We start from the raw sequence: 12,145 nt of genomic DNA, 5'->3' as shown, positions 1-12,145 counted from the left end.
CCTTGAGTACTGTATTCTTTTTGGTGCAGCTTCTTTCCCTATTTAAAAAAAAAAAAAAAGTGAGATGGAAGGCTTTCAAGGTAAGTAAAAGTTTTGCTTTGAGAGTAGGAATTTACAGTTAGGCTTTTCCATCAATACATATTCACTACTATACTAGAATGATGTACCACTTTATTTGGATAGATATAAAACTGTTATCCAGAAGAAATGTGTATTCAATCTAAGTAATGCAGGGCAAATATTGTCCCTGCACAGGTGGCAGTCATCAGTGTCTTAAAGCACCTTCCTGCCCCTTGTGCTTGCCGGCCTGCTCTGGGCCAAAGGCCCCTGTCCTGCCGGGCTCATACAAGTGCTGCGAGTACAAAAGCAGAGCTGAGGCTGGCTGGAGCTGGTTCTTCCCATGCACCACCCAAAAATCACTTGACTTAGTGACAGCACTGCGCTGGCTTTTACTGAGGAAGATGTTCAAGGCCAAGGCAGGTGCAGAAAGGTGTTGCAGGAAATATAAAAAAAAAAATAAGGCCAAAAGTTAGTAGTGCTTCTGCTTATAAAACCAGCAAATACTTATACTATGACTTAGCAAATCAGCACGAGTTCGTATTTAATAACCAACTGTTGAAAACAGTATCAGTGTAGAAGTGGAGATAGCTTTTTTTTTTTTTTTTTAAATGCCCTACACAGTCTGGCAGCCACCATTTCCAGCTGGGGTAGCTTCTGCTTCTGTTATGCTTCTCAGCCCCTCGTGAGCCATGTAAACTCACCGAGTGAGGGGAAAAAAGAAAAAAAAAGAGAAAGGATTCACTGGGAAACTGAAGTGTTTGTTCCTCTTCGCAAGAGGTGTTAGAGCAGTTTGTGCTGAGTGTAGGAGGGATGAGCACATGGTAGTGGATGCAGGGACCACGCGACCAGCCCCTATCACACAAGGTCTCCACAGTTGCTGCTCTGCTTTTCTTTCCCTGTACCCCCCATCAAATGCTGTTCTGTTCAGAGAGAGATGAAACAACAACAAAAAGCGATGAACTTGAGTCCCAGAGGAGTTGCCTGTAAATTGGGGAACACAGATCCTCCCACCTCCCCAAAAACTCCTTCCCCAAGGACATTCACCGGCTAAGTGCTGCAGGACCAGCGGCAGGAGTTGCCCTGTAGCTGCTGAGGGCTGCGCGGCCCAGCCTGGCCAGGACAGGTGGTGACACAGAGCTGCTCAGGGGCCGAGCCAGAGGCTGAGCCACTTCTGCCAGTGCCAGGTCTGAGGTGGGAGAACTGAAGCACGAACAGAAACCAGGGAGGGCAAAGGCAAGAGGAAATTTAAGTCGTCGCATCAAGCTGTAGGCACAGAAGCAGCAGGGAGATGATTCCAGCTCCTCCTCCCCCGTCTTGGCTTGAGGTGCCGCTCCGTGTATTTAGCTCTGTTTTTCTGCTCGTTCTGTGCCAGTCGCTCCCGCGCTGCTGCTAACACCTTGCCGTGTGCATGCTGTGCTCAGCTCTGCGTAGTGCTCAGCACAGCGAGCCCATATGTTGCTCTCCTACCTCCTACACTGACCCTTCCAACTGCTGTTCAGCATTACAGTTTCTTCTCGCAGTCAGAAATGATCACCAGCTTCTTGGTCAGCAACAAAAACAGGCTTGGACCAAGCTCTGAGACTACAAGAGAAGAAGCTGCCACTTTTTCTCCCCAGCTAAGCACAGGTTGGGGCAGTCCTGCAAGGCAAGAGCCCATCCTGCACCCGGCTGAGCGGGGGGCAGGGGTGTGAAGGCAGCACAGAGAGCAAACAGGACTTTGGATCAGACCCACAAACAGCAGGATCCTGACACCCTGCCAAAATCAACAGGTTTTTAAATTGACGTCACGCCCCTGCCCAGCTCTCTGTCTCAAGGGGTCCGAGGGAGGCAGCACCTGCTAAATCTTGTAAGAAACTGCACTGGATCCTCTGGCCAGACTTGCCCACTTCGTATAAAATATTCAGCGTGCCCTTGCCTGGTGCGATTGCTGCTGCACGGTGTGACAGCAGCACGGGCACTGAGAAACGGCGTTACAAAAACACAGGTTGGTGGAGTTTCTGCAGGGGGCAGAGGCTCCAACCACTGAGTCTCCAGCAAATGCAGGACACTCTCTCCACCTCAAGCACCTTTACCACCTCAGCAATGCCTCCCACCTCCAAGAATTTCCCACCCCAGACAAAGAGACACATCGCCCTCCAGGTCCCAGCAGGGTGGGATGGGCCTTGCCTCAAGGAGATGCTTCTTCTGGTTTACCACTCGGCAGGAGGTGATGCTGCAGCTGTTGGTGTTGACAGGCCATGTTCTCAACCCCCCTGTGCTCCCAGCACCAAGGATTTAGCCCATGCACTGCCCTGCTGCAGCACCTCCCCACACAATGCCATGTAACCCGCCACAAAGGCCCTCACAGGGCTTGGCCTGAACTTTTCCAGGCACTTGCTAGAAAAAGAGATGGCCAGCACAAGGCCCACGGTGAGGACTCCATGGGGAAATTTTCTCCCCTCTTTCTGCTACATCTCCAGTCCTGCCCCCAAAGTGCTGTCCTACTTGCTCACCTCACCAAGTGATATGACCACGGCGTGGACGTGTCAGCTCCCAGCAGCTCTACCTCTGCAGTTCTTCATGCAGCCTCAAGGTGCCACCACACAGCCCTGCCTCAGTCCTCTGCTCCTGCTGTTGGAGCCAGGAATAAAGAAGCAGAGAGCAGAGGGAACAGAAGGTGCTGGCAGCACTCAGTGCCATCACTGAGTATTACTGTGTGACCTTAAAGCTCCAGGAAGAGCACATCCTGCACACCTCAGCTTCCTGAACATGGGCTCCTACAGCAGCCCTCGCATTTGTGGGTAGCAGGACAGGGTAGCACAGAACCTGCATTGCAAATGTGTGTGTATACACACACACACACACATATATATATAAATGTATTTAAATATATATACACATTATAAATATATATATATAGTCAAACATTCATACGCTTCTAGGTACAGAAACCCAAGTGGCTCCATCTGTACAGCAAGCTTAGGGTTGTGCTGAGCAAGATGGAGCTCCACAGCTTCACTACGAAGCCCTGATCAGAGTGGCCCAGTTTGCTGCACTCAGCAGTAAGGATTTGGGGTTTCTGCAGGTCAGGCTTCCCTGCAGTCTCTCCTTATGGAGAAAAAAAAAGAAGCTGCAGGCAAACCTGTGTAGTTGGTATTGGATTCTGTCACTTTAGCTAGACCAAGAACAAACGGCAAGGCTGCAGGGTGGCTGAATAGAAAGCAGGAACGCTCCTCAGCCTGATACTCCTCTGCTGGCACTTCTCAGAGAAAAGCAAGTGGCTTTTTTTTTTTTTCTGCAGCACACGCTGATACCTTGAAGGAAGAAAAGCTCATGCTTAGCAACAGGTCTGAGAAACCTGCCCCTATTCATACCTATTCTGCGTACTGAAAATATACAACTCCATCTGCACAGCAAACCTGCAAGCAAGCCCCAACAAGCCCAAAACATTATAACCCAGCTCAGCACGCTGGGACCACCGCTGCCTTCTGTGTGCTCTGCCTGTAATGCAGCTGCATCTCGGTGCAGCTAAATGATGTCTGGCAGCCTCCCATGTGATTCCTCCTCCATCCCGCTCTGCACTCCCTTTCTACACTCGAAGGGGCTACCATGCCAAACAAAAGCCTCTGTTCCCAGCTGAATTGTCCTCATGGGGCTAACTGGAGAAAAGAGAACGAGCAGGTCATCAGTACCTCTGCTCAGGAAACTTTGCCAGGGTCACTGTTTGCTCTTAGTGACACCTGAGGATGACAGCAGCTGGCTAACAACACCGGGTGTCCCTTTGCCCCGAGCACTCCCCTTGCCATTGCTGAGAGCTGTAGCAGGACGAATTCAGATCAACCTGCAGAGCAGGGAACCAGGAACATTCATTTTATTGACCATCTTGACAAACTTCAACTTAGAAAAAAAGTAAAATAAAAACCCGTTAGTGCAAACACTTCCTAGGAGATACAGACTTCTCAGAGTAGAAAATTACCAGTCTTCTGTTTTGGTAAACACAACCAGAACGGAGCCGTTGCATCACTGAATACATGCATATACACCAAAGGAAAAAAAAGTCAGATAACAAAAATAAGGACAGCAGGCCTCAAAGAATAGTTTTTAATCCAAAATTAGCAAAGCAGGTCACATTTTAGATGCAACACCTGCAACAATTCACATCTCTTTCTTTTTCTCTCTCTTTTTTTTTTTTTTTTAAATAACTGATCATTCAGGAAGAATGTGAAGACATTAAAAAACTTCAGATGCAGAAAAGTTGAAGAAGTGGGGGGAAAAAAGTTTGGTCCAGATCTCTAGATAAAGAGCTCAACCCCAATGTCCCCAAGACCTCCTCTGCACCCCAGCAATTTTGGGAACCTGCTTTGCCGAGTTTCCCAAAGCTTGTGGGAAGAGAAAGCCTGAGGCTGCTGGACAGCTTCCCTACTCTCCCCTACCCCTTTAGTGAGGCTCCTGGATTGGGCCATGGAGCAGGAACCAAGGAGCGACCCAGCACACTGGGCTGCGGCTTCACCACTCCGTCTCCTTCATGGTCACAGCACGTTTGGTGCTGTAAGGAGACCATCGCACTGACAAGCGGTTGCATAGGAGCTGCCAGATAAGGGACGGGAGGCTGTTTAACACGTGTGAGTGAGAGCGGCTGCAATAGCAAGGTGAGGCTCTGCCTATGGCAGAGCACTTGTGAGCAGCCCTAGTCCACCATCCACATCCAACACTGCAGCCCCTGGACGTGTTCCTCTTGTTACTGTAGACCCCACCAGCTACAGGAGGAGCCTCTCCCGCAGAAGAGAAAGCAGTCCCCTGCTGCCACCTCAGCTTGGAGGCCTTTGCTCACTCGGCAGCTGTTCTGCACGCTGGGGTGGCGGTGGGACAGAAGCCAAACGCTCCCCCTGGGCTGCCAAAAGGGACCCTCCAAGGGCAGCAGCCTGCAGGGAACAGGCACTGGCTGCCGATGCAGGAGGAGCTGTGTTGCACTTCTCAAACTCACCGGAGAGGAAGCAGAGCACATCGGCAGGGAGAAAGGGAAGCAAAGGTGTTACGTACACCTCCTGTTTCCTCCCTCTTCACTGCCTCCAGTACCTGCTGCGCCCACGAGACAGAGGGCTGCACGCTGGTTGCAGCTGCTGGGTTGTACCTGCCCCAGAGGGTGCGGTAGCAAAGGAGCAAACATCATCTTCCCTCCCGGTCCTGCCTCAGCTACCGCAGCACCCCTTGGTGCTTGCTGTGGGATCCGGCTCCTCCGCTCCCACGGGGCTGCAGGCCACTGAAGCAAGCCCATTCCCCACAGACACCAGTGCTCCAGCGCCTTCAGCCAAGGGGCCTGAGGACGCCCCCACACCTCCGTCCCCCAGGGGCTCAGAACACCGGGATCTTGTCCCTGCGCACCGTGTCCAGGTCATCATCCAGGGTCAGCAGGACCTAAGGAGGGAAATGCAAGGCTGCTTCAGGTCTCGCTGGCCAGCCACAGCTAGGGGAGAACAGCTGTGTGACCCACAGCCCCAGAGGGAATTTGAGGCAATGAGGCACAGGGAGGAACAAGGCAAATGAGGAAGCCTTATTCCTGATTCCAGTGGCAAGGGAGCATCCTACTGTGAAGGATGTCTTGAGGCAGAGCCAAGAAGAGTTGGGGTACTTCTGTGGTGTTGTAGGGTGGCTGCAGCTCCACACGCACATGGAGGGACAAGGAAAAGGAGGAGAGGGTGAGGCCATATGGCAGAGCTGAGAGCAGGACTTACCAGAAAGGAGAAGAACAGAGCAGCTGCAGAGAGGAAGTGCCAGACATCATGGTCATCAAAGAAGCCTAGGAGGATGCACGGCCGGTTCTTCTCCCGGGACTCTGCTGGAGTCTCCTAGGGGAGAGCGCAGGTGGTCAGGACCTGCTATCTGCTCACACAGGACCACGCAAGCCACTTTGAACCCTCCGGAGAGCACCCTGCTCTAACCCTCCATGAGGAAGCAAAGAAAAAGCTCTGTGTTGACAGGACATGAAGCAAGAACATGGGAGAAATGCAATGTAATGCTTCACACCTGGGCAGAGACCTGGGACCACAACCCACAGCTTGGGTTGGGTTAGTCATCTCTCCACAGGTGCAGGCAAAGTCATTGTTGGCTCAACACAGCTTCTCATGCTCCCTTCCCAATCTGCTAAAGGAGCTGAGCCATTTCAGTTCTCCATGAGCAGACCAAAATTTTTGCCCATAGTATTTTATTTTATTTTTTGTAGAAAAAGAACAACAGGAAGGAAAGGTGACAAGAGACAGACACAGGCAGAAGGATGGCAAAAGGGAAACATTACCTCCCAGCTGCTGAGGGTCTGGAAGAAGAAGTAGAGGGCAGCCGCCCACACCACTGCTGTGGCCACGATGCAGAACAGAGGGATGGGCAGGAGCTTCTCAGAGCTGCGGAGCTGCAGGGAGGGATGCGTCCTCACCACGGGGGCTTCCCAGGGGCCAGAGCCACACACGGGGCTGGCCTGCCAGCCTGGACTGTCTACCTCCATGAAGGGTCGCCCACTCCAGGGAGATGCAGTCCAGTTATCCTGAAGACAACCACTGCGCAGCATCCCCTTCCCAATGCCAGCCCCTTGTCCCACCCCAGGCCCCACAAAGGCCTCCCCATGCCCCTCTGCAGCACTGCAGGAGTCCAGACTGCAGCCAAAAGGAGGCCTATTCCTTCCCCTTCAGAGGCAGGCAACCCTGAGACAGCTACATCTCCCTTTTTTACCTTCATGATGATGTAGAAAGCCAGATACAGCAACAGGTTACAGATAAAGATGCCCAGTATGTAGGAGGCAAAGTCTCTGGGCCGATACACCAGCCCAAAGATAGCACTGAGGGGAGAGAGGGGAGAAGAGACATTAGACAGTTTCTTCCATTGGAGACAGGGTACATCCCCAAACTGATCAACACCTGCATCTCCCCCCAGACCACAGGACACGGCAACATTGCTGCAGCCTCCCAGTTTCCTGGAGAAAATAGTGTTCAGCCCTGTTCCCCGTTGAAACGCAAAGTGAAACAGACTCATCCATGTTCATCCACTGAGAGTGACCAGAGATACCAGAGGAAAGGCCTGGGTTGCTTCCACCCCATGGCCAAATGCATCTCACTCAGAAGGACTTGGCCCCAGATCTCTGTGTTTAGCACAGGGCGTGTTCCTGAGAAGCAGCTTTAGAAAACAGCAAGAGTTTAAGGCAACGATTTCACATCTCATCCAAGAGCTGGTCCCTCCAGCCATCCCGTTACTGCCGAGCTGGACTCTGCAACTGTGAGTAGTTAAGTGTCTCTGTCAAATCTCCTGCACCTGGGCTGTGCTGGAAACCTCCCAGCTACAAGGGACATGTGCATAGCACAACAGAGCACTGTGGTGGCAGACCAACCCTGGACAAGCTCATCAGACACAAGCCATGAGACAGCACCGGCTGAAACACTAAGGATGTCTCAGGTATCTCTGTAGTGCCCTGCAACCCATAGACCTGGATCCATCTCTTTGCCAAAATGTGTCAGAAGGGCTCCGGGACAGGACTATTGCAAGGCACTGCTGCATTTCCCCACCACCACAGACCACCTGCATGTCAGTACTGAATCCTTCTGCCCACACGCACAAGTACACAAGACACTGGCAGCCCACTACTTACAAGGACCAGTTGACCAGGTTTCCAACGATGAGCAGCACCATCCTGTCCTGAAGAGAAGACATCAGTGTTTGTATGAAAGCAGAAGGAAACAAGAAGAGGCCTTTGCCTCAGAAACTCAGGATAGCATTATCTGAGGATTTGGAGTCTGGTTCCTGTAAATGTGTATGCACCCGGCTCTCACGTTTGCTCCACAGTAGCGCGTGTCAGATGAACACTGCTCTGGCCCTCACAGATTTGAGGAGCGCATTGCAAAGTAGAGACTAAACATCTACACAAAAGGACCAGCCCATCAATTAAGAATCAGTCTCGGGAGGTTCATTTGTCTGTAAATCCTTCGACTAAGTTTCCACTGTTTTCCTCGTTAGATTCCTCTCCCCGCGCCAATTTACATGAAGTTTATTGCACAGAAAAAGGACGTTTGAAAGAGGAAGCTGGAAAAAAAAACTGATAGCTTCCCACACATATTCACAGAGCCCTTTTTCACCAGTCTCACCATTAGCAAGGGAAGAACTTTAACTGTGGCAGAAGGGTTACATCTGTGGGGCATGTGCATTTATGCTTACACAGCTGCTTTTATGACTTAGCTATTTCAGGCCAGCCAGGCTTATTTTATACTTGAGTGCACCAAGTTTGCTTGCAAAATTCAGTCTGAGGCTTATTGTGAAACTGGGGAATTAAAAAAAAAAAAATGTAGCCCATAAATAAAAAACTTCATTTGGCTTCAAACACTAATTAATGCTCTCTGCCCAGGGGAAAGCAATCAGTGGGATACGAGGTAACAGCTACTGGTTTTGTTGTTGTTGGGTTTTGTTTGTTTGTTTGTTTTGTTATTTTTTTTTTTTAAACACTGCCAGCCCCGAGGCGCTGTGGTAGCAATAGCCATTGCATAAGCCACACAGCCATGGTAGTCACTGTATTCCCTGGAGAGGCTGTGCTGCACAGAGCCTTAAACCAATTCCTTTGAAATGATGTCCCCAGAGAGGAAGAGCAAAGGCAAATACAATCATGCTTGTATCACCTTTGCTTTGATGTTTTATTCACCAAGCCTTAGATCTGAGAAGTTCTGGTGGGGTTAAACAGCTCCAGCAGAGATCTATAATTACTTATACATTGGTGGGGCTAGGGGGAGAGAAGGGAAGCAGGCAGCATCACTTTTGCAGATAGTCACAACCCTTTCTTCTGTACACTGGAAAGTGACCAAATGCTGAGGGAGGTGCTGCGATGTGAGAAGTCACCTACCATGTACATCGGCCGACTGCACTGCTGGATACAGTCTGTGTACAGCACCATCGCTGCCCGACGAAATATCCCCAAGTCTGCCAAAGAAGAGGACAGAGAAGTCAGTGTAGCCAGCAGAGCGAGCTCCAAAGTGCCCACAGGAGAAAGATGCAGGCACCCACTGGCTAACAGAGGATCCAGAGTGTGGAGGTCAGGGTGTCCACAAATTAATTTCTTGCCCTTTGGGAGCAGCCCATGCTGAGCAGAAGGGCAGCCACCAGGGGATGTGGACAGTGTTTGGCGAAAACAACAGGCTAAAAACCAAACAGCCCCTTGACACTGGCACTGCCCAGAAATCAGATAGGCCCTGCCTGTCCACTTACACAGGTTGGCTTTGCAGCCATTTCTCTTTAGGGCAGATGCGTATGTAGGATGGGGAAAAATGCTTTCCATGGAACAAGCTGGCAGAGCAGGAAAATGCAGCAGACACTCATCTGTTGTACGAGGGGCCTAGAGAGGCAGGGTGTACTCAAGCCATTTCTGCTCCCAAAAGCATTGTGAAAACTTCACTGGAGAGCCATCAGGGGCAGTGGGGATGGACAGACATGCACGCACACAAACACCCCTCTTAAGTCACAAACGTGGAGCTCAAGAAGGCTCCCAAGCCAAGATCAGAGCTCTCCTGTGCTACACCGTCCCCTTCCTGCCAAGGAGCAGCACAGCTGCTGGCAAACTGACTTCACTTCTCCAGGTGGCACACGAGCCCGCCCACCCCTCACATCCATGCATCCCCAGCCGCTAAGCTGCTGTTCAGTCTGTTCAGAGAAGAATGGGAGCTGCTCCCAGTTACCTGAATCAGGGCCATCTGAGGCAGACAGGAGCAGAAGAGGAAGGAGAAACATGTTTGTAAGCAGAGCACGAGAACCAGGATCCCCACCAAACCTCCTCCCCCTCTCCCCACGAGGGGGGGTTTATCTGGCTCACCCCTCTGAGTACGGCACAAGGGAGAGCTGCAGCTGTATGGCAGACTCCCTGGGAGCCCAGGTCTTTTGGCACCACAGGGCAGACGGGGTCTGCTGATTCCCATGGTCTGGGAAGCAGCAACATGAGGACTTGAGAGGCCAGGAAGAGCAACAGATGAGGGAGAGGACAGGATAGCCCAGAACACAAGAGCACACTGCAAGGCTGGCCTCACAGCTGCACCAAATGCCACTGAGGTGGCTTACATGGCTTTGAGCAGGAGGCACCTGCACGCCCCAGGGGAAGAGGGCTCAGCCACACCACTCACCAATCTTGAAGCGGCCCATGTAGTAGATCTGGGTACTGAGAGCCAGTGAAGCCAGCACGTGGATCATCGAGAAAATGACCCAAAACCACATACCATTTTTCCCAAACACCTGAAAGCAAAGACATATGAAAAGCAAACTGAGCCCTGTTACCAGCAGGATGATCCTTTTCTCTCCTGTATCACCACGGTGCATTAGACAGCCCCACTGAGCATGTAAGAGAAACCCCCAAATCCTCCAAGCCAAAACAGATCTATAAATCCAAACATAGTTCAGGAAAGCAAGAGGAGCTCAGCACTTCTGGAGGATGGACTGTTCTTCCCAAATGTCCCTTCAGACAAGGGTGACAGCTCAGAAGGACTGCAGCTGGCTCAGGGAGCAGAGAAACAGGGACTCCCAAATCAGGCAAGCTCTCTGGTCAGCAGCTGGATTTCACAAAGGCAGTCAGAGAACCAACCATTACTTTACCAAGTATACTACTGCAATCCCAAAAGGATAAAGCTGTTCTGCGGGTAATTGTAGGCTTTTGGTTTATTTAAAGACTGGAAGTGACCTATTAAAACATTAATATTTCAGTTATACATTGAAGAGTCCAGAAACTCCAGTCTGCTGACAGGCTGTGACCACACATTCCCCTCCCCTGTGGCCACAGCACATGCCTGAACTTTTCCTTTTGCATTGAGAAAAAAAGCAAGCTGAAAACCTCTGAATGAATGGAGCAAGAGAGACACGCAGCTTATAAGTTCCACCCTACAACTTCAAAATATCTCACAAAAAATCATACAGCATCCCATAATAAAAGTGCAGTGTTTTGAACCTGTTTTGAACAGTGTTTGTGCAAATCTAGCACAGCTATCAAGAGATTCTTGGAAATTCTCGAGTTCACCAGCTATTCCTTCTTGCCTTATCCCACAGACAGCCTCTTACCTTCATAGAATCAATTGGCATTCTGCGTTATGTGGGGTAGAGTTTGGCTAACAGTCCAGCTGGGACCCAGCCAGTAGTTCAAAGCAAGAATTCAATGGATTTTGCTTGGTTACTGCTGAATGAAACAGTCCTACAGTCCTTCAAATGCAGAGAACCAGAGACCTCCAAGGTAAAGAAAGCACAGGCCAGGGATTCAGGCAAACCCAGCTCAGCACTTACAATGCTATATGAGCAAAGAGGCAAAGCTCTGTACCAGCCTGACCCACCAGTGTCCGCTGGTGTCAAAGGGTGACCCTCTTGTGACTCCCCTCTGCTCCAGTGCCCTTCTGTAGGCAAATATTCCAGAAACTTGCCTGGGACCCTACCAGCCATTATTCTCACTGTGTATTTCTCCAAAAATAGCAAGGCCAATGGCAGGAGATGTGGCCAGCGCTGCAGATTTTTCCAGACGGGAGAAAGAGGCACAAGCAACCAGGTCAGGACACTTGTCTGGGAAGCTCAGCCAGCCTCACCTTCCTCTTCCAAAGTGGGTCACCCTACTGGGGGCCAGCCATGTGCCTGTACACAGACACCTTGGTGCACGAAGGAGGGAAGGAGGGCATGTGGTAGGCAAGGCCTGAAAAGGAGCCCACCTACGGAAACTCTGCCCTTCCCATCCCTGTGAGATCAGGGAAAGGAAGGAAGAAAAAACCAAAAGCACCAGAAATTCAAGTTCTAGCAGCTGCTTAACACGCTTTTATCCAGCTCTGCTGTTCTCCCCTGTCCTTTGCCCACTTAAGCCATATTTCCAGCCACACCGCCTGCTTCCCAGAGAATGTAGGTAAGAGAGAGCCATACCACTCCAAGGACAGCCAGACAGATGACCACAGCAAACGAGGCATAGGCAGAGTAGGCGCTGGCATTGATGTCTGGGTGGCGAGTCTGGTAGAGCTTAAGCATGCACAGTCCTGCGATCATGTACATGAAGGAGGTATCTATGGAGGGAACACAATAAAAAGTAAAAGCAGGTACTGCCAGCAGGCTGAGAAAGCTGCTCAAAGTATGT

General features: G+C 50.8%; 1 protein-coding gene across 3 annotated transcripts in view; it reads right to left on the bottom strand.

Moving 5' to 3' along the window:
• Nucleotides 1-4,126: 4,126 nt before the first annotated feature.
• SIDT1 (SID1 transmembrane family member 1) overlaps nt 4,127-12,145 on the bottom strand; it is a 44,286-nt gene continuing 36,267 nt past the window's right edge. For all 3 annotated transcript variants that reach the window (XM_080597959.1, XM_080597960.1, XM_080597958.1), the window contains 8 exons: nt 11,938-12,074; nt 10,176-10,284; nt 8,909-8,985; nt 7,670-7,716; nt 6,760-6,865; nt 6,332-6,442; nt 5,772-5,885; nt 4,127-5,454 (listed from right to left, as the gene is read on the bottom strand). In XM_080597959.1, the coding sequence (XP_080454085.1) occupies nt 5,392-5,454; nt 5,772-5,885; nt 6,332-6,442; nt 6,760-6,865; nt 7,670-7,716; nt 8,909-8,985; nt 10,176-10,284; nt 11,938-12,074 (764 nt within the window). In that variant the 3' untranslated portion in view covers nt 4,127-5,391. The remainder of the gene's footprint in view (nt 5,455-5,771; nt 5,886-6,331; nt 6,443-6,759; nt 6,866-7,669; nt 7,717-8,908; nt 8,986-10,175; nt 10,285-11,937; nt 12,075-12,145) is intronic.

This window comes from Anser brachyrhynchus (genome assembly GCF_964034855.1).
Source record: "Anser brachyrhynchus genome assembly, chromosome: 1".
NCBI lineage: Eukaryota > Metazoa > Chordata > Aves > Anseriformes > Anatidae > Anser > Anser brachyrhynchus.
Note: the sequence above shows the minus strand (reverse complement) of the source record. Positions and strands in the feature narration are given on the sequence as shown.